At 55.5% G+C, this 27,605-nt stretch overlaps 1 protein-coding gene across 1 annotated transcript in view; it reads left to right on the top strand.

Annotated features, from left to right (window-relative positions):
• Positions 1 to 6,183: 6,183 nt before the first annotated feature.
• KCNH2 (potassium voltage-gated channel subfamily H member 2) overlaps positions 6,184 to 27,605 on the top strand; it is a 32,786-nt gene continuing 11,364 nt past the window's right edge. The window contains 5 exon segments of the mRNA NM_001003145.1: positions 6,184 to 6,541; positions 9,333 to 9,563; positions 24,429 to 24,593; positions 25,698 to 26,138; positions 26,678 to 26,889. Of these exon segments, the coding sequence (NP_001003145.1) occupies positions 6,466 to 6,541; positions 9,333 to 9,563; positions 24,429 to 24,593; positions 25,698 to 26,138; positions 26,678 to 26,889 (1,125 nt within the window). The 5' untranslated portion in view covers positions 6,184 to 6,465.

Raw genomic sequence — 27,605 nt, 5'->3', positions numbered from 1 at the left:
GCATATGGAAGCGAGACCCAAGGCTTCTTAGCACCAATTGGCAAAGCCAGCTCTTGCTTCACCAGATGCTGCCTCCTGGAGCTACTGTCCAGCTACAAAAGCATTTTCATGGTTTGAGGTGACTGTGTAGTTCACGGTGTCCGGAGAAGGGCCTCTCTCTCGCTCACCTGAGCTGCCCTCCCTGGTTTCCTGCCGAGCCTGGCATGGAAGGCTTTCAGCACCTTGGACAGAGACAGAGCTCCAAATCGCGGGACCTGAGCAGCCAAGAGAGTTTGGGCTCTCCTGCCAAGCCAGCTTCCCTGGCAGGGTGGCACTGAGGCGTGATTTGATTTAATATTTTTTAGTACTTCAGGACACCCCCCGAAAACTCCCCCCAATCTATGTCAAACAGTGCACTGGTTCTGCAAACTCTGAGAGCATTATTTAAAAACAACAGCAGCAGCAGTAACTATATATCCTAGAACAATGTCAGGTACATAGTAGGTGCTTAGTAAATAATTATTTTAAAGGAACACAGGCAAATTCAGCCTCTAGACAAGTGCCCTAGACCCCCGTTTGTAACCAGGTTCTCTCTCCCTATCAGTGCCTCCTATATTGTAATTCTGCAGCTTCTACTGCTTGCTAAGTTCTGGAGCCTCCCTGAGGCCCCTGCTAGTGTCTGAGGAGGCTGAGCTCCATTCTTAAATCATCCTTAGGGAGAGATGGCTGTTAAGTTCTCAGGTAGAGGAAATTTAAACTGTCTTCCCTTCCTTGTCATTTGGGGGTACACAGATTGGTGGGAGGACTCCACATCTGATTCCAGTTGAAATTTTGCTTAATGAAAATGTTCACTCCTTTCTTTTGTGTCCAAGAGAAGCCTGTCCATCCAGAAGGACCCAGCCTTCCCAGGAAACCCTCCTGGCTGCCCTAACCCACTTAGAGCCCCCCCGTCCTCTGAACTCCCCTGCATCTATTATCAGTGATACAGTATCACACCAGATTGTTTTCATGACATTCATGCTCATTAGTTCTCCCCAGTTAAATTATGAACTCCTTGCAGGTGGAGTCTGTACCATATGTCTGTTTGTTTTCAGGAGACCCTACAGTGATGAACACACAGCAGGGTGCAGTGGAAGACTGATGGTTCTGAGGGTGTTCTCACCTTATATGGGTTCCCCCCCTTATTTTTGGTCTGAAATAAATATGTAGGATGGGCCGGGGTGCTGTCTGTGGAGTACTCATCGGCCTCTAGAGCACCTGGATCAGACAGCAGAGACAGGAGTTGGAGATGGAGGTGGAGATGAGTACTGAGAGAAAATGAAGAAATTGTCAATGGGTGGGGAATTTGATTGTGTAGAATTAAGGAAATTGCTCACTGTTGGGGCCAGAAGGGATCTCAGAGATCAGCTGGTTTGTTCTCCTCATTTTACAGGTAGGGAAAGTGAGATTTAATGATCCTCCTAAAGTTACACAACAAATGAGCCCCTTTCCATCACCTCTGACCTGGTTCATCTTTGACCTCTCTCTCCTGGACTGCTGCATATCTCGCCGAGGCAGATTATATTTTTTCCAAGATGGTTGTGTCAATAGATACCATCACACTTGTTTTTCTTATGTTGTGACACTCCTCCATTGAGAGGTAGGGGTCTTTGTTCCTCTCTTTGAATCTGATGGGTAGAAGTTATTTTACGTGACTTTTGAGTCTATGTTATTAAAGGTGGTGCAGCTCTTGCCTGGACCTCTTTCGGGACACTTTCCCTTCGACCCAGCCACCATGCTAGGAGGAAACTAGGCAGCCTCAAGGAAAAGGTTGTAGGCATTCTATTCTGGCCCCAGTCCTAGCTGTCAGCCAGCATCAACCACCAAATGTGAGTAAATGAACTTTCCAGTCCTGATATGAGGGGTACAGACACAAGTGATCCTGGCTGAATCTGCCCAAATGGCAGGGACATGGGCAAAATAAAAACTGTCATTGATTAAGTCCCTGCAGTTTGCGTGGCTCTTATGCAGCAATAAGTTATTGAAACACCCCATTTTTGCCTCAGTTTTTCCAAACGATTCTGCACATTTCATGAGTTCGACAGGCTTTTATTAGATACTGACTACGTGGTAGGATCTATACAAGGAGAAGTATGATTTCTCTCTTCATGGATAGTGTGTTTCAGCTGCCACCACTGTTCCTGTGCACACACAATAAAATCCATACTCCTCAGTCCTCTACTAATGGCTCTAGTCTATCGCTCCAATGATAGATACCACACCAAACTGTTTTGTCCCCAGACCTATCTTCATTCTCCAGTCTCAATGCGTTTGCTCTTTATTGTATTCCTTCCACTGACAGTGTTTCTGCCCTGTATCATCTCGACCTTCAAAGACCTGCTCTGAAATCTCACTTGCAGGGCCTCCCAGACTCTTCCAGTTGAAAATAAATGACACCTCCTTGTAATAATCCCACAGCACTTAAAACACACTACATAATTTCTTTCTGCCCTCTGCCTTTCTCAAGCCTCGGTAGACTGTGAATCTCTGGAGGAGGGATCCTGGCTTATCCCTCCTATCCATAACCCCTACACCCCAGTGTTTGGCATGTAGGGACCAGGGCACAGGAAGCCCCCAGTAAGCACGTGTTGATGTGACTGGTAAGAGAACTGGAATTAGAAGTTGGGTCTCCTGAATCCTAGTGTCCAGCACCTTATTTGCTTCTTTTGATATCACCATGGCAGGGAAGAGGTCACACCAACAGCAGGTAGCAGGTTGCCAGGAGACCTTGATGATGGGCTGCAGTTGACATGATTGCTGCAGGAGGACCTGCACATGGCAGTGACTGGAGGGAGCTTTGGCTCCCGGCGAGGAGTCTGAGGTGGGTTGCCTTACCTCCCCTCCTCTATACCTCTCTTTCCTTCCTGTCTTGCTCTCAGGAAGCCCTGAGCCCCCACTTCTGGCATGGGGTGGGGGCAACATGCTGCTGCTTTGGTATTACTTTCCTCCAACCCAGTTAATATCTGAAAACATCCCCCTTCTCAGGACTCAGTTACACAGAAAAGTAAGGGCCCCCTATGCAGCCTGAGCTTCTTGCACAGCAAGGGACTGGGCTGTGTTCTACCTCCCTGGAGGTTCTGAGGAACCATTCTGCCATAACCTGTCTTTCCTGCACCCATCTGACTGGAACTGTTTCCCAGTCTCCTATGACTGTCACTTGTTCTCCTGGGTCCTATTTTGGCTGTGTCTTGCCTGGCCCACTCCTTGGTGTGTGTGTGTGTGTTTGTGTGTGTGGGGGTCCACCGGCTAGCACAGGCTTCAGTGTCTTGCTTCCTTCCAGGATGTTCTGGCTTGACTCCCTCAAACTGAGCAGGAGCAGAAAGTGGGGTGGGCAGCATGTTTTCCCTGCAGACTTTTCTCCCTAAAGTGTCTCTTTCTGGGAGATGGGAGGAGCCTACTTGTCTTGCTGTCAATACAGCCTCTCAAAAAAAAAAAAAAAAAAAATACAGCCTCTCTTCCCTCAGTCACAGGCTGGCTGGGGGAGAGAGCTCTTCCGTGGAATGTCCTTGCAAATGGCTCTGTGAGCCTGAAGTGGGGTGGGTGGATTCTAGTAGCTTTAGGTTTTAAGGTTGGGCACTTTCCTCTTGCTCCTTGATCTGGGGGTAATGGAAGTGGAAAGATGGTAGGTGGGGTGGCGATGCTGCTTTCCATCAGCTTCTCTGTTGCCCTTTACCTTTTGTTGCCTAGTTCCCGTGGCCCCAAGAAGGATATCTTTGGAGACACCTCACTGCCATGTCAGAGCCTCTCTTCCTCGTCCCCATCTTTGGCTGTGGGAGTGGCTCAGTGGGGCTGCCTTCAGACCCTCCTCTCAATCTCCAGAAGTCAGAAAGCTGCATTCAGCTTGACTTCTGAGTCTCTCTCTCTCTCTCTCTGTGTGTGTGTGTGTGTGAGTGAGAGAGAGAGAGAGAGAGAGAGAGAGAGAGGTGTGTGTGTGGGGAGATTTGTCTCTCCTTAGCCTAAGGGAACAGCTCTCTTCTCACCTGCCTCTGCACAGGAGGGCTATTCTGTGTCTGGTCCCTTCTCTTTTGGGAGGACCAAGGGTGCCTCTGATTTCTTCATCCTCCCATGAGATAAGAGCAGAGGTCTGTCTTGGGAAACTCATCCCACAATGTGGACAGTTGGCCGGGCCTGATGGCCAGCTCCCTTCTCTTTGGCCTTAGTCTGGAGAGAAGGCAATGGTGCAGACAACCTCCCTCCTCCACCCCCCGCTCCATATCCCCTCTTCTGGTGCCTGTCCATGCTGCAGGCCTTTCTTCGCTCTCTCAATCCCTCAGCCTGGAGGGGAAGACACCCAACTCAAACTCAGAATCAGCTTGGACTTAGGGCAGGCCACTTAGCATCCAGGAGTGGCCTTTGGGGTGGGGAGGGGCTGGGCAGGACCCAGATGGGTTGGTGTGCCTAATGCCAGGTCACAAAAGGGGAGTGGTGCTACAGAGGGCCAAGGGCATCTCGGAGTGAGGAAGTGCCGGAGGTGGAGAGGGCCGAGGGGAGGGGATGACTGTACAGGCAAGAGCCTCTGGTCTTTTTTAGCATCAGCTGGTGGAGCCACCTCCTTCTCTCCCACTGGCTGCCTCCCTGAGTCACTGCCCACCCACCAGCAAATAAAAAAGAGGTGTCATCTGCTGGCCAATGGCCCCATCTGGCCCCAATGTTTGCATCTTTTTGCTCCCAGGTGGAAGGTTAGAGTCTGGGTAGGGTGGTCTTGCCAAGACCTCTTCCTCTGGGCCTTTCTCCTTCCAGACTCTGCTTCCTTCTTTACCCTTTATTACTCCCCTCCCCCTACAGCCCTTGATGGTTCTCCCCGTGACAAGACCCACCCCCTTGCTCCATGGATGGAGGCAGCTGCAAGCCCTCAGGGGCCCCCACATGGCCCCATCCATCTAACCGGGTCTCAGATCTGAGCTGCAGGGGAGGGGACCCACGGCTGGCTGGCCGCTCAGCTGCGGACTCCTCCCCACCGGCCAGCTCAGCTGTCAACACTAGGCCTCCGTGCCCTGGCCTTCACAGGGCCCTGCCAGGCAGCTCAGGCCGGGAACACCGCGCCCCAGAGACCCTCGATCAGACCCAGGCAGGCGGTGGGCAGCCGGCGGGCAGACACTGGGCCTGCCCTTGAGCATCCTCAGGCCTCCTTGTCTAAATAAGGGAGCTGCAGCTGGAGCGAGCCAGCTGGCCGGGGGGGAGGGGCCTGCGGCTGGGCCAGGGTTTTCCGAGGGGCTGGGCCGACGCAGCGCCGCAGAGCCCCGAACCCGCCACGGATTGGGCCTGCGAGGCTTGCCGAGGCTGGCCGGTGCTGCAGAGGGAGGGAGAGCCACTAGCACAAGGGGATCCCCAGGCTGGAACCTTGCGCTCAGGGGCCTATCTTTGATCTCGTAGCCAGGAGGCTGCAACTCGTGTCAGAATGTACCTCTCTTTGCAGGAGAGCCCCCGAATAACCCCAAGAGGGCTGTGTGTGTGTGTGTGTGTGTGTGTGTTCGGGGGTCGCCCCTGCTCTGAGTGCGTGCCCTCCTATGTCTCATCTAACCTGATTCAAATCACTCTCCACCCGGGGCCTCCAGATTATCTTGCCCTTCACATTTCCCGGGTCTCCGCTGACCCTGGGCTCATCCTCCCAGGGCCCAAGTCTCGTCCATGTCGCCTACAGCAGGCTATGTGCGCCTGTTGTGTCTACCCAGACGGTGCTTGGTGCGGTGGGCGACCAGGGCGTTAAGGGACCAGCCTACTCCAAGTCAGGTTCCTCAGCTCCTCCAGTCGGGGGTGGAGGTGGAACCCCCCCAGTCCCCTCCTTGGCCGTCTCAAGGCCTGTCGTCGCACCTGTCCTTACTGTTCCCCTACCTAAGGGCCCCTTCCCCCTCTGTGGAGCGCGCGAGTCCCGGGGGCTTTTGGGCTGAGCTGGGGGCTGGGGTGGGGGAGCCCTCGGCGCTGCTCAGCCAATGGAAAGGGCGGGCGCGCGGGGTGTGTGTGGGGGGGGAAGAGGGCGGTGCTGCGGGCGCGCGGCGAGCGGGAGGGGGCCGGGAGGCGGGGGCCGGAGCCCGAGGGGCGCGCGCCGCGTTAACCCTTCCGCCGCCGGGCCGAGCCGCAGGCGCAGCCGGAGCCGCGGGCGCCGGAGCGGCTGTCGGCGCGGCGGGCGGGAGCCGGGAGCCCGGCGCTCGGGCGGCGGAGCGCAGCGCGGGGACGCGGCGGAGCAGGGCCCGTGTCTCGGCGGGGGCCGGCAGACAGGTGTGCGGGCGGCCGGGCGGCCCGAGCTCAGGCGGCTCCAGGCCCGGCCCGCGGTCAGGAGCCGGGAGCCGAGCGGGGACCCCGCGCCCGCAACCTAGTCCCGGCCCCGCCCGTGCTCTGCTTGGCCGCGGGGTGCGGGGATCACGGCCGGGCCGGGCCACCCGAAGCCTGTGTTGGGCCGGGCCGGGCCGGGGTGGGTGGGGGCCCGCCCGGCCCGCCCATGGGCTCAGGATGCCGGTGCGGAGGGGCCATGTCGCGCCGCAGAACACCTTCCTGGACACCATCATCCGCAAGTTTGAGGGCCAGAGTGAGTGGGGGAGGGGGCTAACGGGGAGGGGGCTCTGGGGGCGGGCCGAGCTCTCCGGAGTGTGAATGGAGGGGCGTGCCCGGGGCCGTGTGCAACGGGCTAGTGCAAGTCAATGGGGTCTGTTGGCCTCTAGGCGCCGGCCGGGAGTCGGGAGGGCAAGGATTGGTGCGGGGGGCTGTGGGTTTGGGGCCATTGGGACTGTATTGGGGCGCAGGGCAGGAGGTTCAGCTCAGGCTTGCTGATCCGGGAGTGTGTGTGACATCTCAAGTGTGCAGATATCCCTAACTCTGGATGCCTGGATGTGGATGGGGCTGTGTGGGGGCAGGGACAGGAGGAGGTATATGGTCCAAACTGTGAGATACTAAGTACTGCGCCTAAGACGTCTTGACTGTGTTTCTGAGAAACTGAGAGCCAAGAGCTTAGAGTGAGTGCCTAACCTGCTCTTGGAGTGTGTACATGGCACCCATGAGTTAGGTCCTGCATGGACAGTGGGGAGGTATCTTTGACAGCTACAAACTGTGGACTCCCAGGTGAGGGTGTCATGGTCTGAAGCTGGGCTTTAAGGCTCTAACAGGCCCAATGCAGTGTCCCCCTTTTTGCTGCTTTTCCTGTTCTGAGCTCCTTTATGGGAACTACAGTACCCCTAAGGCTGGCCCAGTAGGGGAGGCTTCCAGAAGTGTCCCAGGCTAGGTGAATGTTCTGGCGTGGGTGTTTGATCCTCCCAGCATGCGTGTGTCTGTCTCCAAGGCTGCATGTGCCATGGTGGGCGTGACTGCCAAGGGCCCTGGGAGCAGGAGCGGGTGACATTCCTTGCCCATGACCCCGTGAGCACAGGACAACGTGTGCTTGTAACTGTGGTGGGGGGAGGGAGGGATCAGTTCTGATGGGCAGCATTGTCTGAAGCAGAGGAACAAGATGATCCTGAGGGGGAGGAGACTGACACGGTAGAGGGCCACAAGGTGGGGTCTTTCCTTCTCACAAGCTCCAGAAGGCTGAGGAGCTGGGTATGGAAAGAATCTGGGGCTAGGATCTGGGGGGCTCCGCTTCTGGCCCCACCTCTGCCATTGACTGCCATGTGACCTTGAGGGACTTTCTTCCTTATCTGAATCTCAGTTTCCACATCTGGGAAGGAGGGGGTGGCCGAAGGAGCCTTTCAGATCCCTTCTGAGATTCCAGGAGCTCAGGGAAGGGACAAGGGACGGGGGTAGGGCCTGCCTTCTAAGAAACTCGCTCTTCTCTCTCTGGGCCTAGGAGCTGGTTTCTCTTCTCCAAAGCTGGTGTATGTGGCTGGTAGTTGGGACTGCCTTGGGCTCAGGTGGAGATGGAGGCCAAGTCAGGGGTCTTTTGATGTGACAGGGAACCCTGACTCTTGAGGTTGATGGCTGCCTGGGAGTTTTGGGGGATTGGTGAACTGACCTAAAGACCCAACTTCAAAAAGTAACTTCCTGGAGCCAGGGTAAGGGAGGGCTTAGGAAAGCAGCCAGCCTGGGGGGAGGGGGGGGGGCCCTTGCTGCAGCTGCAAATCTTGCCCATGGGATTGCCAGGGCTGCAGCTTGAGGGCTGTGTCCACTGGAAAGGGAGGGGGCAGAGTTCCAACTGCCACCAAAAGCCCTAGCATTAAAGGCCAAAGTGGCCGGAAACTTCTGTGTTTATAAAAAGCTTTTATCCCAGAGCATCTTCCCTGGCACCAGCTGGGTCTGCTGCCTGCCTGCTGCTCACCTGCCAGCCTGGCTCTTGGGGCAGGTGTGGAGGGGGTGAGCTGTCTCTAGATGAATTGGGTCTATAGGGGCACCTCTCCTTATTGGGGCCTCACTTCCTGGCAGTAGATCCCTTTCTTGGATCTGTCTTCTTAGAAGTGGGCCACTGTCTCAAGTCCATCCCTGGTTCCCGTATTTCCAGGGATTGGAGGTGCAGGTCCCTTTCCTTGCTCCCTATGACCTTGGGCTTCTGCCTGTGACCCTCAGTTATTTCTTCTGCCAGACCTAGCTTCAAAAACTGGCTCTTTTACAAGCTGCAAGATGTGGGCATGGCTCTGAACTTCTTTTGAGCCTATTTCTTCATCTATGAAACAAAGATAGTGATGACTACCTTCTGGGGTTGTAGGAGTATTAAATGGGAGAAAGCATTGCAGGTGCTCACGTGGTACTACTTCCCTCTTCCCCTTTAGAGCGCCCACTCTTCAGCCTCTGGCTGCCCTTGGAGGGGCGCGTAAGTCCCGGGAAGTACTGACCTGCTGGGTCGGCAGATACTTGGGGGAGTGATTTCCTAAGGATCCCCGGGGTAAGGAGTGCCCAGTGGGCGCCCCCTCCCCCCCCCCCCCGCCCCCAGTCTAGAGATCAGGGGTCAGGAAGAGAAGCCGGAGGACCTGATGCAAAGGGAAGGCTAGCCGCCATCTCTGGCCCTTTCCAGGCTCCCTCTCCAGGCCCAGTGTTTATCCCTCCGCCGCGGCTGCTGACACGCGTTGCTGACACCCGCCCAGGCTGGCCTCGGCCCCGGGCGCGGAGGGGGCGGGGGGCCGCTGGCAGGCTGCCCGGGGGAAGCCACGCAGCCTGCCCGCGGGCCAGGAGGGGGAGGGGGCGCGTCGCCGGGGCCGGGTCGGCCGAGGCACCTGTGTCGGGGGCACAGCTGCGTTCGCCTCCTGCTGGGGACCCCAGTCCCCGCCGTGCTTCCTGGGGGCGGGGAGTCCCGAGGCGGGTGGCTGTGTGTAACTAGAGAATGCGGGGGGCGGGGAAAGGCTGGGAGCCCCGAGGCAGGGGTCCCTGCTCACGTGCCTGCTCATCCCGCCCCCCAGGCCGCAAGTTCATCATCGCCAACGCTCGGGTGGAGAACTGCGCCGTCATCTACTGCAACGACGGCTTCTGCGAGCTGTGCGGCTACTCGCGGGCCGAGGTGATGCAGCGGCCCTGCACCTGCGACTTCCTGCACGGGCCGCGCACGCAGCGCCGTGCGGCCGCGCAGATCGCGCAGGCCCTGCTGGGCGCGGAGGAGCGCAAAGTGGAGATCGCCTTCTACCGGAAGGATGGTAGGCGCGGGCGGGGGCGGGGCCGCTACGAGGGGGCGGGGCCGCTACGAGGGGGCGGGGCCGCGAGGGACAGGGCTGGGGCAGGGTCGGCGGGATCCGGGAGGCCGGAGGGTGGGGAGACCCAGCGAGTATCCTGGAGGCGTGACCCCAACTGGGGCCACTGCTGGGAGCCAGGTGGCAGGCGCGGGCTGGGCACTGGGGCTGCAGGACGGTGTGGGTCTCTTCACCTCACGCACTCTGGCCGGATGATTTTCGGGGTGGCCAAGGGGTTGTTTGGCTGTGAGTCTGGCGCCTTTGGTTTCTCCCTCCCTGGACAAACGTGGGCAGGAGTTTGACAGGGCTGGGATGGCAGATGCGTGGAGGGAATTGATAGAAAGTTAGCTTGGCGGCTGGGAGGTCACTTTCTGCTACAGGCAGGTGTGGTCTAGGGCGGCCCCCTGCCAGGTGATCTGGGAGATATCACTGAGGGCGAGGCAAAGGGGGGGAATGTAGGACTTTGGCTGGCTCTCTGCGGCCCATGTCCTGCCCCTCTCTCTTAAACTGCACCTGGTGGGAGGTGTATGCCTCTCCCCACAACTTCAGTTCACTTTGTGTCATCTCTCCAGCCGGCCCACCACCCCCTCCTGCGCCAGGTGTTTCTGCTCAGCCACCGCCTCCTAGCCCAGCTGCTCTGGGCTTCCGGAAACTGGATAAACAGAGCCCTGGGCGGGGCGCGCTGTGCCTGCCCCGGATGGAGTGGGTTCTGCTCCAGGAGGGCAGTGAAGAGGCTTGGGGAGCCTCACAGGTATCAGAGGGCTGGGGAGGTGATTCCAAAAGGGCCACTGGACTGGCCATGGATGCCCAAACTCTGCTACTCAGTAGTATGTGTGATGAGCATTTACTGAACCCTTATGAGCCAGGTGCAGTGCTAGGGTCTTATAGATGGAGCAGTGAACTAGAAAGAGAAGGTTCCTGCTAGAAGGGAGCTTCTCTGCTGTAGAGGGCACTCTTTACCTTTCCCTGGGGGCAGGCAAAGTGAGCCAGCAGTCCCTGTATGCACCTGGCCCTGGCCCTGGCCCTGGCCCTTGAATATCCCCTGTATGCCCAGAGTCCGCTGAAGTTGCCCTGTAAAGGCTGATCTCTCCATGACCCTGTTTTTGTAGGCGTGCACAGCCTGTGATATCACTGGACAGCATTAGAGGGGCTACTATCACTGGGGCCCTGTGAAAGAGAGTTTGCTTATAGAAAATTGGGATTCTGGCTGGGAGACAGGGCCCAGGAGACTAGATGCAAACTCTGAGGGCAGGGCCTTCTGTCTGTTTTTTCACAAAAGTCTCCCCAGAACCATAATCAGAGCAGATTGGTATCTGCTGGGCCATCTAGTGCTAGCTAGCATGGGTGGGTGGCTCCTGTGTACTGGATGCAGGGCTAAATGTTTCACTTATGTTATCTCGTGGAATCCTTACAAGAACCCTGGGAAGTAGATACTATTTTAATCTCCATTTTATGGATGAGGAAACTGAACTTCAGGGAAATTAAGAAACTTCACCAAAATCACACAGTTAGAAAGTGGCAGAGCTGGGAATGGAACCATGTGTGTCTGACCAGAGCCCTACCCATTCTCAGTCTGTTGGCACATATTAAAAATGACCGCAGTTACAGGCATATCTACATCCTGCACATTACTTTATGTGCAATTTTATTTCAAGTCATTGGTATGATGAAAAGAATGCAGATACATAAGTCCTGAATTTGTGTAGTATGGGACCTTGGTTACTGCCTTGAGCCTGTTTCTTTTTTTTTTTTTAATTTTTTATTTATTTATGATAGTCACACAGAAAGAGAGAGAGGCAGAGACACAGGCAGAGGGAGGAGCAGGCTCCATGCACCGGGAGCCCGATGTGGGATTCGATCCCAGGTCTCCAGGATCGCGCCCTGGGCCAAAGACAGGCGCTAAACCGCTGCGCCACCCAGGGATCCCGAGCCTGTTTCTACTTCTAGGATAATGCACTTGCTCAGTCCTTGGCAACAGGGGCCTGGGTGCTTCTGTCTTCCTCATAATGTTTGGGGAGCTGGCCTTCTCTCTTGCCTCAGGCTTGCTCCTTTGGGAGAAGATAGCCAGGGGACCCCTCCTTGCAGAGGTGCTATCATGAAATCTTGGTGACCTTGAGGGATCACTTAATCCAGCCCACTTGAGTTACAGGTGGAGAAACTGAGAAGCAGAGGTCCAGTTACCAGTTAATCAGTGGACAAAGTAGGACTAGAACCCAGGCCCCCTGCCCAAGTTGAGATTGTTTCCTCCCTCTAGTTACTACTCCAAATGGGGCTGCCACCCAGAAAATTGTATGCCAGTCATCTCTGTGGCCAACAGGCTGGCCTCCTACCCTCAGATCATGTGGGTCCCCATTTGTCCTGGCACTTGAGGTCTAGGATGCTGACAGGTCTCCTCTGCCTCCCTTCCCTCCGCCTTGAAACAGTCCCTCGGGCAGATTCCTGTGGCCTGACCTGTGCTATGTACAAGTGTGCATGTGAGCTCACACCTTTGTGCATCAGCATGATAAGGGAGGCAGAGGTGAGGAATGCCCATGCCACCACTTGTTTCTGCCCAGGCCTTTTTCTGGGTCTCTGTCTGGGCCAGCCACAGGAGAGTGGGTCCCTGGGCTTCTGCCCCAGGAAGGTGGGTGACTGGGAAGGAGGCGGGGCCTCTTGCTGGCAGGCGCCACTGTGGACAGCTGTGCTGTGTCGGTGCCTCTAGCCTAGTCTGTGCAGTATCAGGGCCTGGAGCCAGACAGCCCCATTATTTAGGTGCTGGGACTGCTGGGAGATGGGGAGGCCCGACTGGGGGGGCGGGCATGAGCAGGAGGGAGAGACCAGTGAGGGAGAAATTCACTGGTCTCGTGTCCGAGGCCCTTAACACCAGGCCCAGTATTAAGGTGGAACTGGGAATAGAGCCAGCAGCATGGGGCTGGCAGGTGGTAGCAACCCTGTGGGGCCCCGGGGCCAGGTCTTGGCAGCAGGTGCTGCTGCTGCACACCTGTGTCCTTATGTGTTTTTGGAGGGTGGGCTGTGGGTCCCTTGGAGCATGGCTCCTTCTCACTTGCTCCCCTCATCTGCCAGATCTCAGGGAGGTGCCCTGTTCTCTGTCCCTTTTGTTCTCTCTGCTCTTTGTTTTTATCTCTGCACCTCCCACCGAGTGAGTTCCCTTAGCCTGGCTGCCTGAGCTCCTAGGCTCTGCTCCTCTTCCTCTCCAGGTGTTGGCCTCCCTGCCTCTCTGCCAATGCCTGCCCCTTTGGTCTTTATCTCTTTCTCCTTGCACCTGTGTCTGCTCTTCCTTCAGCACACCTGAGCCTTCCTCCTCGCCTCTCTTCCTCTGCTCCTCTGGGCTGTATCTGGAAATCTCTCTCTGGTTCCCCATACCTCTGCCTGTTCTGGCCCAGTCTCTGTGTCCCCGTGTCCCCAGGAGCCTGTGCGTGGGTGGGGATGAGGGTGTCTCTAGAGAAGAGTCTGCCGGCTTCTCCATCCCAGCTGCAGGCCGGTTGCCATGGTAACAGGGTCAGAGGGCCCCCACTGCAACAGCAGAGCTGTGGGCTGGGGGAAGGGCGCAGACCATTGGGCCAGCCTGCTCATCCTCCCAGTGGGGAGCCAGAGACCTGGTGGTGGCCCCACACCCACTGGTCTGTGATCCCCAGACTCAGACCTCAGCTTCCCAGGTGCTTGGGCAGGTAGTTCTGGTACCAGCGACCCTCCACATGCCCCAGGCCATTTCCTCTTTCCTTCCTGTTCCCTGAAATCAGACTCCTCCCTGTGATACTCCCATACTCCTCCCTGCTCCCTCAAGGCTGTCCCCTCCCCAAGCTCGGACACCCACCCTCTCTGCCCTGCCAGGTCAGGATCCTCAGGCCTCCAGGCCCCAATCACTTGGGTTGCTAGTGAAGGGGCCCCTAGGTTTGTTGAGGCTGGGCAGGCTGGCCAGAGGTGGGTACCTAGGTGCGTCGTGTGTCCTTGCGATGGGAGCAGACCAGAGCAATCTATGGAGGAATGAGGTTAGACACTGTAATACCCTTTTCAGGGGGCAGAAGCCTCAGGGGGGCTCCCTTCACGTTGGGCCTTCCGTTTATGGCCTAGGTGTATGGGATATGGGGCTGGTGAGAACCCCTGCCCCTGCCCCTGCCCCTGCATGGCCTCCAGGAGCAGGGCACAGAGGCCTGAGGGGCCCTGCTGTTCCCAGCCAGCACTTTCTCTTCAAGGGCTCTAGGGAAGAAGGGTCATTCCTGGCCTGCTTGGGAGCTTCCAGTCCCAGCTCCAGCCCCAGCTCCTGGCTGAAGTAGTCTGCCAGGACTGAGGGTGTCCACCACTTCTGGCCCACTCTGGGGTCTGGAGAGTGTTGGGAGGGCGGCTCCTCCGTGTTGTGTCTGCTGTAGCCCCCGGAGAGGAGCTATGTAAATATTTGTGCGGAGCGTCGTCATCTGTGAAGAAAGCAGAGTTTGGCAGAGTTTGACGGTGGCCTTGGGCTCTGGGGAGGGGGGCTATGGGCATCAGGAGGGCCAGCGTGGGGATGTGATATGGGGTGAGACTCAGCCACTTTGCTGCCTAGAAGTGGCTTCCAGGGTGGCATGACTTGAGAAGTTCCAAGAAAGCCCTTTTGCACTTAAACATCTCCTTGACAGTGCCCCAAATGCCTTCATTAGGGAGCCTTTGGCTTGGGTGGAGAATGAGCCTTGTTCGTTCGTTCTTTCTTTCTTTCTTTCTTTCTTTCTTTCTTTCTTTCTTTTTTTTTAACTTTTTTTTTTATTGGAGTTCGATTTGCCAACATATAGCATAACACCCAGTGCTCATCCCATCAAGTGCCCCCCTCAGTGCCCGTCATCCAGTAACCCCATTCTCCCACCCACCTCCCCTTCCACTATCCCTTGTTCATTTCCCAGAGTTAGGAGTCTCTCATGTGCTGTCACCCTCACTGATATTTCCCACTCATTTTCTCTCCTTTCCCCTTATTCCCTTTCACTATTTTTTATATTCCCCAAATGAATGAGACCGTATAATGTTTGTCCTTCTCCTATTGACTTATTTTACTCAGCATGAGCCTTGTTCTTGAAGAAAATGTGCTCTCTCTCATTACCCTCCCCTTTATGCAGGGAGGAATGTGGAATTATCAGCTCCTTAGTGTGAGGGACTTTAAGAGGAACTTCTCTCCCTGACATGGGGAGGAGGGCCCAAAGAAGGGGCCTGGTGGGACACCTGAGACAGGTGATAAGAATGGGAGAGGTTCTGGATGAGCCGCTGTCCACCCCCAAGTCCCCTCTTGTCCTTAGTCTAGGAGCCCATAAAGATCTCCATGCTGCGAATTGTGGTTGGCCTCAAATGGGCCCCCCTACTATGGGCCCTAGTAGATTCATGTCTACTGGAGTAGAAACACCCTGAGAGCCAGGAATTGTCTCCTCCTTGGCCCATTTTCTCCCTCACTTAAATTCTGGATGAGGTGGCCATGCCTGACTTCCTCTTGCTAGATTATAATCTCCCTGAGGGCAGGGGGCAGTCGTGATTTGTTCTCTGTTGCACACTGGAGCTCCATACTTGCTTGTCGAATGAATGAATGAATAAATGGATGAGGTGGGAAGTGTGCTGTATTGTAGAAGCCCTATACTGGATGTTGAGGACTTGGAACAGCGTCTGGCTTAGTTATAGACTCACACCTGCTTGGCCATCAGCTGTGTGTCTGCAGGTCCTGGGCAGCAGGAGAAAGTGAGGTCAGCATCCATGTCCCCCCCAGTGCTCCCCTCCCAGCCCTGCCCCCTGCTAGAGACCCCTCCTTCCCCAGGCTTCTGCTGGCCCCAGCTCCTGCCTCTCCCTCAAATCACTGAAGCCATGTTTGTGTTCTTGTTCTTTCTCTTTCATTTCATTTTTCTTTTTATCTTGCTCCCGGATCCCATTACCCTCCCCTTAGGCAACCATTCAGATGTACTTACTGTGAATGTGTTGTTTGCATATGTCCTCGAAAAACTTATATTTTGTCTGGATACGAATCAGCTTAACTTATGTAAATGATTTGTGCTATGTATTATATTCTGGTGTTCACTTTTTTTTTTTTTTACATGGGAGTGTACCTTGAAGTTCATCCAGTATGTTACTTGACATCTAGTCTGTAGCTTTAGAGTCCTTTTTTTCTTTGTAAAGATTTTATTTATTTATTTGAGAGAGAGAGAGAGAGAGAGAGAGAGAAAGAGAGAGGGCATGAGGGGAGAGGCAGAGGGAGAGGGAGAAGGAGATTCCTTGCTGACCAGGGAGCTTGATCCCAGGACTTTGAGATCAAGACCTGAGCTGAAGGCAGACACTTCACTGACTGAGCCAGCCAGGTGCCCCTGTAGCTTCATACTCTACTGAGGTGGGCATGCACCTCAGTTTACCTGTGCACTCTCCTGGGCAGCCATCTCCAGATTTCCTCCATAAGTAATGCTGCAGTGAACATCCACAGCCATGGCATCTTGTGGACTCATGTGAGGATATCTTTGGGATGCATCTGCAGGGGTGGAATTGCCAGATCACCAGTCATGTGGATACTTAGTTCAACTAAGGAGTGTCAGACTGTGCACCAGCATGGCTAATCCCCCACAACCTTCCTAAATAGAGTACCCGATTCCTAGTTCCCCAGGACCCTGCCACACCTGGTGTTTTGCACTTTCCTAAGTTTTGCCCATCTAATAGATGAGAGTGATAATTTGCATTTCATTGATATTGTGTGAGTCCTGGCATCTCTTCAATTGCCTTTCTCCTTTTGAGTTGGCTTCCCTGTGAGTTGACTGCTGGTTTCCTTGCTCACTTCTCTATTGAAGCTGCTGTCTTTTATTCTTGGTGATTTGCAGGAGATGCTTTTATCTTCTAGAAATACAGATGCTTACAGTTAAATATTCAATATGTGGATTCTAGATATTAATTCCCGTGGAATCTAGATGTCGCAAATATCTTCTCTCAGTCATCTGTTCAATTTATCCAACAAAGACACTTCACATTGGTACAAATTAATTGATTTTTAGCTCTGTTTGGGCTTTGGAAGTTTTGTTTAAGAAATTCTTCACCATCCTGAGGTCACAGAGGGGTCCATTTTTTTTCTAGTAATTTAATTGTTTTGCCTTTCTCAGTTGGTTTTCATCCCTTCTGAGCCTCCCTCTGTCTGTGGTGTCAAGTAGGGATCAAGTTGTATTTTTTTCTGCTAGTGAGCCAGTTTTCCCAACACACCTAGTAAACAGCTTGTTCTTTTCCATCGATTTGTGGGGCAACCTTTTCATAAGCTAATTGCCCATCTATCCATTGGTCTGTCTTTGAGCTCTGTCTTCTGTTACAAACACTTATTTGGTCTTGCATCAAAACCACACTAAAACAACAACACCGGCATTGAGTATGCTTTAGTATCTGAAAGGCAAATCTTTCCTCTTTCTTCTTCTTAAAGATTTATTTAGGTATTTATGGACCTCTTTTCCTCATGAATTTTAGAGGAAGTTTCTTGAGTTCCTGGAAAGAACACCCCAGCTAGAATTTTGGTTGGACTTAGATCAGTTTTATAGATTAATTTGGGGGAATTGACGTCTATATATTTGTCCCATCCAAGAGCCTGAACTGTCTCTCCATTTATCAGATTGTTTCTGTACCCTTTATTGGTTTAAAGTACCCCCCTCCCCGGCTTTGTGCATTTTTGGTCAATTTTAGTTACTTTATAGTTTTTGTTGCTATTACAAAAGAGACCTTATTTTTGACTAATAATTGAGTAGCTTTGTAATGGTGGAGAGAAATACTGTTTGTTTTATGGCTGACCTTGCATCTGGCAGCCTCACTGAGCTTTCTTATTTGTTCTAATTGTTTATCTGTAGATTTTGTTGATTCTTTGGGGAGGTGATCCTATCATTTGCAGATAACGCTGGTTTTGTCTGTCTATGTTTGGGTCATTGCCACGTGTTTGGCTGGTGGAATGTTCCATCTGACTTCTCAGGAGGTTGCACCTGTACTTTGTTCTTTGGAGTGTCCCAGTGTCTTGTGAGCTAGATGAATCCCGGAGGGATTACAGCTTTCCCATTAATAATTGAGAAGCCAGGGGATCCCTGGGTGGCTCAGCGGTTTAGCGCCTGCCTTTGGCCCAGGGCGTGATCCTGGAGTCCCGGGATCGAGTCCCGCATCGGGCTCCCAGCATGGAGCCTGCTTCTCCCTCCTCCTGTGTCTCTGCCTCTCTCTCTCTCTCTCTCTCTCTCATAAATAAATAAATAAATCTTTAAAAAAATAATTGAGAAGCCGTGGCTGCCTCAGTGACTGGCGGGAGAGCTGGAATTGGGAAGACTGTTCTCAAGGCATCCCCTGGCTCTCTGGAGTATGCTAGGAGCCAAGCACAGTTCTAGAGGCTTGCAGAGCCCTGGAGGTGGGCAGGAACCCTGGATTGTTTCCTGGTAGACTGTGGCTGTATGCCCTTGCTGCCCAGCAGCAGGCTGTGTGGGAGTCATAGTGAAGAATGCTGGTAGGGGTCTGAGGTTCAGAAACATCATACCTTTGAGGCTCCTGCTCTGGTCCCCTGTTCTGATTCCTGGGCCACCTGCCTTCATGTTCCATTCTGCTTTTTTTTTTTTTTTAAGATTTTATTTATTTATTTGGAGATAGAGAGCTAAGCAGAGAGCATGAGCAGGGGTGAAGGGCAGAGGGAGAGAAGCAGACCCCTCGCTGAATAGAGAGCCCAATGTGGGGTTCGATCCCAGGACCCTGAGATCATGACCTGATCCCAAGGCAAACACTTAACCAGCTGAGCCACCCAGGTGCCCCTCCATTCTGTTGACAAGATTTTTTAAAAAATTATTTATTTATTTATTCATGAGAGGCAGAGAGAAAGAGAGAGAGAGAGAGGCAGAGGGAGAAGTAGGCTCCATGCGGGGAGCCCAATGCGGGACTCAATCCCAGGACTCCAGGATCACACCCTGGGCCAAAGGCAGATGCCAAACCAAACTACTGAGCCATTCAGGCGTCCCTGTTGATAAGATTTAATAGCACTTCAACAAAAGACACCTTGATTGTCATGGTGGTTCCAAATACTATCTAGACTCAGGATGGATTTAAAATGGGCAAATTCTGTTGCAAAAGGCCAGTTCATCTTCCTGAAAGGGAGCTTGCAAAGTGGGGAGACAGCCCTGTCCACACCCACCTAAGTGCGGGTTGCCACCCTGAGGACCAGTCCTTGGACACCTGCTTACCTGGTACCTCCTGTGAAGCCAGCCCAACCCTAGCCTCAAGGCCCCATCTTGGGTAGGGGTGCTGGGAAGAAGGAGGCTCACCCCAGAAGCCAATATACAATTATCTCCTAAATTAGGGATATAGTTTTAGAAAGAATCACATCATGGGAGCTAGATGATACAGTCATAACATCTCTGTAGAGGGGAGTCTTGTGAGTCAGGAACTGGAGGGAAGAAGGTGCTCTGGGGAGTAAGAGTGCCAGGTGAAGCTGGGGTGTACCCAAGGGGTGCTGAGGCAGCACATGGGACCCAGCAGGGATGGGAGGCCCAGGTGGGAGAGTGGGTTGGATGATCTGAAGTGGTTGGGATCAGGGGTATTCTGAAGGATTCTGGGGTAGGGTGGAGGTGGGGCAGACTTCAGGAAGTAGGAGGGAGAGGGTAAAGTTTGGAGGAGGAGACAGAGACTAGAACTGCAGAGCAGCCTTCTCTAGTGGAAAATGGCCTTGTTTCATCTTCCCAAGGTTTCTGGGGGCTGGGCAAGGTCATGGCTCTGATTAGAGACATGGGGTTCCTGGAGGTCGATGGGACTAGGACCTGGAGCTTGTCTAGAAAGAGCTCTTCTCTTGAGGCTGTTCCAGTGTCCCTGGGGAAAAGTGACACTGACAGGGCACATGCAGTGGGTTTGCAGGGAAGGGGTTGGTGGTCTGGACCCCTTAGAGGCCCCTGAGGCCCTCTGACCCTATAAAACCCTGGGAGGAGGTCAGGCTGGAAGGGCTGGTGGAGGGGTCTGTATCGTGGCTCCCCAACTCTTGCCCTGCAGTGGGCATTCTGCATCGTTCAGCTCCAGGAGTCAGGGGTGGAGGTCTCTATATCACACACACACACACACACACACACACACACACACACAAACGCACACTCTATCACGCACTCATTCACCAGCTGGCCTCTCAGGCTTCCCTATTCTCACCCCTGGGCCTGCAATGTCCCTGGCCCTCCCTAGGCCCCTGGCTACCCCTGAGAGCAGTGTGAGTGACACGGTGGCCCCTGGCCAGGAGCAGCTCCTGCTGCATCTTCCTGTCGCCGCCACCAGGCTAAATATAACCTGACACTGCACAGCCCTGGGCTGCCGGAGACAGCCTCTTTGCCTGGGGGCGGACAGGGAGGACTGGAGCCCCAGCCTCTTGCCCTCAGTGTGACTTTGGGCCCAGCTCCTCCTGCCAGGAGCCAGGCAGGGAGGAGACCTGGGTGAGGATGGCTGCCTCCCCGAGGTCACCTTCCCTGCAGGGACCCAGCACCCTGCCTCGTTACTGTTCTGGATGCTTCCACCAGGCCATCTGTCATTTCGTCTGGCACCCATCACTAGTCCCTGCAGTACGCACAGGGAGGCTGAAGCTCAGAGACTGGGTGACCTGCCCACAATCACACAGCAATTGCCCGGCTCTCCTGCTGGTTGGGGCATATCAGCTCAGCTGCAATGGGCTCTTCCCTCTGCCTGAGGGACTCTCTCTTCCCCTATCTCATGCTGGGCTCTGGATTGGGGTCCTTTTCATTCCTTGACTCAGTGAGGCCAGGTGCCAGGTCTGTCTTGTTCATGATGTCTCTGATGCTTCACGTGCATGTGCTCAGTGAACGTTCGTGGGCAATGAAGAGCCTCACTCAGAGCAGTGATGACATCTAGTTTACAGATGAGCAACCAGAGGCTCTGCCCCTAGGAGCCTGTCCAAGGACACTCAGGGTCACCTGCAGTCCTCCCATTGCCTGACTGCCTGGTGCTGCCCTGGAAGATAAGGCCTGCCCCTGTTGGAACTGAGCCTGGAGCCGAGCCAAGACCAGCGGGTGCCCAGAAGTGGGAACCGGGGTTTGGGACTGTGGGTAGGGTTGGTTTGGGTGCACTGCTGGGTATGGGTTGGCACCAGTGAAAGCCGGCCCGTTCGCATTCTGGTGGGTGACTGTGGTGGTCGGGAGGAACAGTACCTGCTGTACTTGGAATGTGTCCTCTCCCCCTGCTTGTCCCTTCTCCCTTCCTTAGTGACTTGTGTGGAGCTGCACGACCTCCATGGGCTGTTAGGATCTGAGGCACAGAGGAGCCTATCAGAGTATGGCTACCAATCACCAAGGGTTTCCCCTCCCCCTGCCCCACCCCCCCAGGGCCCAGGGTGCCCCAAGCTCTGGAGGCTGGCAAAGGCTGGACCCCCACCCTTCAGGAGTCTTCAGCTGGGGCTGGGGTTTGAGGAGGATGTGACTGGGGTATTCTGTGTCCACCACGTGAGCCAGGCCGGCCCAGGGGCCTCTCCCTTTCCTCCTTTTCCCATGTATCAAGACCTCCCTTGGGCCCAGCTCCTCCTGCTTCCTATGTTGTGCCAATCATCCCTCAAGCCCTGTGGGGTAGGCATGATCTTCCCCTGTCACTGATGAGCACCTGGAGGCTCCAGGAGGGCAGGTGACTTGCCCGAGGTCATTCTGAAGCAATGAGCTGAGGCCACCTGACTCCCCAGCCTGTGCCCTTCCTTTGCATCCAGGAACCTCCTGGCCTTTCTTTGGGCAGTGTGGGGTTCCTGCTGCTCCCCTCTAGTCTGTCCCTCCCTGGACTTCTGGCGCTGGCTGCCTTGGGAGAGTGGGCCGTGCCTGCCACAGAGTGGCTCTAGGCGGAACTGCAGCCTGGCCCAGCCCTGGGCCCTGTGGCCTCTGCTGCGGGGAGCTACTTGGGGGGGGGGGGGGCAGGCCGTTGGAAGAAGAAGCGGAAGCGGAGCGGAGCAGAGCAGAGCAGAGCCATGGGCAGGGCCCAGAGATAGGTAGGAGCTGGGCTGGGAAGGGGGAGGTACCTTCTGTGTGCTCAGTGCCAGCCCAAGGCTTCCCCGGAGGCAGCTGGAGGCAGCTGAGCCGCAGACTATGGACGTTTCTTCTCTGCTTTGAAGTTGTGTGAAGGTCAGGAGCCCTACCACCCACAGGCTGCAATTTGCTCTGTGCTGATACGGGCTCTGGCTGTCCTTGTGCCCCACCCCTGCCCTGTCTGACCTTCAGCTGCCCTCAGTGGCACCCACCCCCCATAATGCCAGCCAGGGGCCACTGGCCACCCTGGCTAAAGAGCTGGGGATGTGTGATGGGGAAGCTCATGGAAGACCCAGGCAACCTGACAGGGCCATGGGAGGTAGAGCCTCAGAGAGACCTGGCTGACTTGGGGCCACCAGCTCTCCTTCCTTCCATACCCCCTTGAAAATAGCAGCTGGAGCCTGCTTCCCCCTCCACCCCCCACCCCATCCCTGCAGCCCTCAGGCAGGGCTCCAGTTCACATTTTTGGAATAACCAGGGCTTTGACAGGGTTATTTGAAAGGAAAAATTCTTTGAGTGTCAGCAAAGGGAGAGGGCCAAGGGGGCTTTGTGTGTGAATATATGTTTGGAGTGGGGAGCTGGTCTGTACCATGAGGGGGCTGAGGGTTGGAGTTTCTTGAGTTTCTGCAGCCGTGCAGGTGGTGGGGTGGCAATTTGGGATGCCAGGGTCCTGGGCTCCCTGAGATGCAGAATGCAGAGAGGCCTGGACGGAGTAGGTGTGGGCTGTTGAGGCCTGGGGTTCAGACTCCTGGGGCTCTGTGTTGGGGGCAGGATCCCCAGGCCATCCTGAAGGGTCGGGCTCATCTGGGTTCCAGACACTGGACTTCTCGGAGATGAATTTCCTTGTGAGGAATGAGAATCTGGGGCCTGGATCACTGGGGTGTCAAGGGTGGTTGCTGGGGGTCTCCAGGGCTCGGGTTTCCTGGTCTCTGGCCTCTCCTTAGTCCTGATGAGGGCCAGTCCCCGTTCAGGCCGCTGCCGGCCATCACCATATTAGGGCATAAACTCTAGGCGGGCTGTCTGGGTGCCAAACGGTCTCCAGCTGGGCCCGGCCCCCTGCAGGCCCAACACCACAGCCTGGCTTCAGCCAGGCCATGTCAGAGGCCGGAGGTCAAGGGACAGCTGCTGGAGGGAAACCCAGACAGAGCCCCCAGCTTAGGTCCCGTAGAGCAAGCTGTGAGGGCCAGGATGTGGTGAGTGGAAGGGCTTTGGGGTGGGGCAGAGGATTCCTGGCCAGCCCCTCCTCTGGCCAAGCCCCCCTCAACCCAGTGCTGTCCTGTTACAGTTGATCTCACAGGATCTCCTTCCGCAAGCTTGATCCCACAGCCCTGAAAAGTGCTGATCTGCCTCCTTCTCCAGACCTTGTCCCCAGCAAGTCCTCCCCAAGCCAGGGAGCATCTCCCAGGACTTAGGCCCTTTGCACCTGGCCTGCTCAGCTGAGGTTCGGTCCCCAGGGCCTCATTGACAGGCATCAAGCACTAGCCCAAGTATGTGGCCACCAGCCCCAAGTGTGTTGGCCTCTTCCTTGACTCACTTCACCACCCACACTTGCCCTCTACCCTTCTCCTTCTTGACCCCTCCCTCACAGTCAGCACTACTCCATCCCTCACACCTGCTGCTAGGTCCTGCTCCCCGTTGCATTGTTCTGGGTGCCAGGCCCTTCGGAAGGGATGCACACTCTGGGCAGTTAGGCCCCTACAGTGCAGAGAAAACAGATGAGCACAGGGCAAGGAAGATGAGTCAAGGCAAGGCAAGAAGTCTCTGCCTCAGAAAGAGGGAGATGAGGATCATGTCTGGTCCTGGGAGGGTCCATAAAGAAGGAGGAACAGGATATTTCATCCAGGAGGGCTTCCTGATGGCAGGGATTCTGAGCTGGGCCTTAGGCAGCACTTTCAGAAAGTGACAGAGAGAGGGGTGAGGTGGCAGTGGTCTGGACGAGGAGCAGAGGTGGACTGGGTACATTTTGCCTGGAGGACTGACCTCACCTGGTATAGGGGCTCTGGTGACCAGAGAGAGCGAGTGAGAGAGAGATTGGAAGGGGAGGGAAAAAGTCAAGGACCAAGACAGAAGAATGGGAAACAGGAATGAAAGGTCTAGAAGCAATGCTTCTCAACTCTTTGTTGAAGGATCACTTTCTTTACTTCCGTATGTCACAGACCAATCCTTTTGTGAAGCACAAAATCTCATGCTTGGATACTGTGGCAGTGCCAAATTGTGGTGATGGCTTTAGGACTCTCGCCATCAACTTATGAACTCTTGATGCTGTGTCCCGGCATAGCAGTTGGAGCTAATGTGGAGAGAGCAGAGTCGGAGACAGAGGGACTGCTAACTCTTCTATCCTGTCCAGGCCACACCAGGCATTGCCCTAGGCGCTTGGCATGCACCAATTTATTTACTCTTTATGACTCATGAGAAACTGAGAAAGAAGTGATTATCATTCCCATTTCAGAGGGGAGAAAGATGAGGTACAGGGAGGCTAAATCATCAAGGAAGCATAAGTGACATGAAGCAGCAGAGCTGGAATGCCTGAGGTCCTGGGCTTGAAGTCCCTGGGCTTCCCTGCTTTACTAGACTGCCTGGCACCAGGGACAGCAAGGAAAGATTGAGAGTCTGGGGAGGGATGAGCAGAGAGACACAGAGAGGGCCCAGCATGCTGGAGTGGACAGGTTGAGGGCAGGGGCTCACAGTGGCCAGCATGTGGCAGAAGGAGGGGTCTGTACAGGACACACCTAGAAGGAGGGGCCAGGAAATGTGTGTGTGGGCCGCAGGGCAGGTGTGGAGTGGCCCCATCAGGCTCTGCTCTACCCACTTGAGGGGCCCTGCTGTCATAGTGGCCACATCCTCTGCTCTGCAGGGAGCTGCTTCCTGTGCCTGGTGGATGTGGTGCCCGTGAAGAACGAAGATGGAGCTGTCATCATGTTCATCCTCAACTTTGAGGTGGTGATGGAAAAGGACATGGTGGGGTCCCCGACCCATGACACCAATCACCGTGGTCCCCCCACCAGCTGGTTGGCCCCAGGTAAGTGCAACCATGCTCTCGGGTCCCTTTCCTGAGGCCTTGAGGTGACCCAAGGCCAGCGCTCTGCAGGAAAGGCTGTTGGGGGTGCTCCTTTCAGAGGCTGGGAAGACAACACCAAGGATATGGTCTAGTCCCATCTGGCTCAGGATGGACAGGTGGGGGTGGAGTGACTGATTGAGTCCGGGTTTACAGGTCCTTGGGACAGGACTGCACCTGGTTTCCTGGCCTTACCTGCTGGGTTCCTACCATAGCCTCTCCTGGAGTGGTCCTGCATCGAGCCCCAGGAAAGGGGGATTCACCCTTCCTACATGGTCCTGGCCACCTCAGAGTGGCTCCCCTGCTCATTGCAAGGTTCCCTCAGGGATTCATCTCCCTCCCTATGTTGCTTCCAGCTCCCCAGTCCTTGTTCCTGGACTGCCCAGCTCCCTGCTCTGGCCTTGGCTGATGGGGGAGAGGATTTGAGGGAAATGCTCGCCATGATTGGAGACCCAAAGGCCTCGTCTCATTCTCCCATATCACATAGGCTCCCCTCACTCCTCCATGAGATCTTTTTTGGGTTTAATTTTAATTTTTCCCTCCAAGTCTTGGCAAAAGATTCCACCTCTTGGTTTCTCAGGCTCCAAGAAGTGAGGGTTAAGAACACTGGCCTTACCTGTTCTGCAGGTACTATCTACAAGATGGCAGGGCATGGCAGGAAGTGCTCCTCCAGACAAAGGCAGTCCCTGCCATTTACTATGTGACCTCTAGCACATCACTTGACTTGTGTATGCCTAAATTTCCTCCGGTCTAAACTGGGGAGAATGTGATACCCACCAGTACGGTTGGGAGAGTCATGCATGGTTTATGTAGAGCCCACCATGACCTGTGAGGCCCAAGAAATGGCAGTTTATTATTGTCAGAGCCTTAGATAAGATTGTATTCTAGAGGTTTTCTGAGGCTTGAGTTCTGTGCAGTGGCGGCTGGGGGGAAGGGGTGCTGCCTGCCAGGGCTCCCGGGCCCCCACCTCCCTCCCCTCAGGGACTGGGGTTCTAGCTTCCAGGCTTCCCTGCTCTGGGCTACCCTCCTCGTGTCCCCATGGCCGGCACACCTCTCCTCTCCCCGCAGGCCGAGCCAAGACCTTCCGCCTGAAGCTGCCTGCGCTGCTGGCCTTGACCACCCGGGAGTCCTCAGCGCGGCCAGGAGGTGTAGGCAGTGCGGGCGCCCCGGGGGCCGTGGTGGTGGATGTGGACCTGTCACCTGTGGTGCCCAGCCGCGAATCGCTGGCCCTGGATGAGGTGACGGCCATGGACAATCACGTGGCAGGGCTGGGGCCGATGGAGGAGCAGCGTGCGCTGGTGGGCTCCAGCTCCCCACCTGCCGGTGCACCTGAGCCACTCCCGTCACCCCGAGCACACAGCCTCAACCCTGATGCCTCAGGCTCCAGCTGCAGCCTGGCCCGGACGCGCTCCCGGGAGAGCTGCGCCAGCGTGCGCCGGGCCTCCTCAGCTGATGACATCGAGGCCATGCGTGCAGGGCTGCCCCCGCCACCTCGCCACGCCAGCACCGGTGAGGGCCCTGAGCCCTGCGGGAACTGCTCTCCCACTCACCAGGCCTACCCAGTTAAGGGGGCCCTCAGCTTCCTCCCTCTCAGTCCGGGCCTGCGCCTGCCTGCATGCCTGGGAGATGGAAATCCCATTAAGCACTTACTTAATCCCATTAAGTGGCCTTTTACTCCATTAAATGTCCATTCATCCCATTACATTCTTCCACTCATAGAGCCTTTGCTGGCTGGTGGAGCTGGCTCTCCCAGGGTGGCCCAGAGGAAGGATGGCCATGGGGGGTGTGAGGGGCAGGAGAGGCAGGCCTCTGGGTCCCAGCTACCACTTGGCTCTCTGGCAGACCCTATGGAGGATCTTCCTCCATCATCTCCTAGCTGCACCATGGTGTGCTTCCTTCAAGTGGCCAGACCTCTGGCCTTGTTTCTTAGGGACTGCTCATCTCCTGAGTCGGCCTCACTGACTCACCATATCCCATGGCCCAGTTCACACAGGGCCTGGTCTCTACCTCAGCCTGTCACCCTGACCTGGCTTTCCCCTCCACTCCAGGGGCCATGCACCCCCTGCGCGGCGGCCTGCTTAACTCCACGTCAGATTCCGACCTTGTGCGCTATCGTACCATTAGCAAGATTCCCCAAATCACCCTCAACTTTGTGGACCTCAAGGGGGACCCTTTCCTGGCTTCACCCACCAGTGACCGGGAGATCATAGCACCCAAGATAAAGGAGCGGACCCACAATGTCACTGAGAAGGTCACCCAGGTAGGTGTTTGGCTCCCTGGCTCTCCTCTTACCTTGGAGGAGCTTAGAGGGAGTGGGAGTGGGCCGTGGTGAAAGGAGGGGTCCAGTCAGTAAGGGACTCTTGAGGGTGTGCAGATCCACTGGCTGGAGGTGGGGGTGGGAGGGTTCTGGAGCTGGGGTGAGAGAGAACAAGTCTGAGAGGTCCTGAGAAAGGGGACTGCAGGGAAGAAGAGGGGATGGGGGGGACAGAGGAAGGCAAGGGGACTTGGGACAGGACAGAGACAACAGGTTGATGGGGCACAGGGAAGACAGGGTAGATGAGGCAGGGTGGGCCAGAGAAGGCAGTCACAGGGGCGTGATGGGGTCTGTTCACGGGGTGGTGAAGGAGGTTTTGGGCAGGGTGGAGGCAAACCTATGGGAGATTTCAAATTAGAGGGGACCACGATTCTTCTAGGCCAATGTGATAAGGTAGGTGGAGGGTGGGGATCCTATTCTAGGGCTAGAATGGCTTGAAGGTGCCCATCCCTGTCCCCAAACCACAGGACAGGGCAGTTTGCTTCCCCTGTTGGAAGGGGAGTATATGACAATGGGTGTATAGATACAGAGGGACGAGGTCCCTGGATCTTGGGCCAGAGAAGACAGCCAGCCGTTGGGGGCATTGCCCAACACTGTCCTGTGACATGGCCAGCCTGGTCTCCTGGCCCCTCCTGGCAGCAAGATTGCTGGCACCACCCCCA

The sequence above is a fragment of the Canis lupus genome, chromosome 16 (assembly GCF_011100685.1).
Source record: "Canis lupus familiaris isolate Mischka breed German Shepherd chromosome 16, alternate assembly UU_Cfam_GSD_1.0, whole genome shotgun sequence".
NCBI lineage: Eukaryota > Metazoa > Chordata > Mammalia > Carnivora > Canidae > Canis > Canis lupus.
Note: the sequence above shows the minus strand (reverse complement) of the source record. Positions and strands in the feature narration are given on the sequence as shown.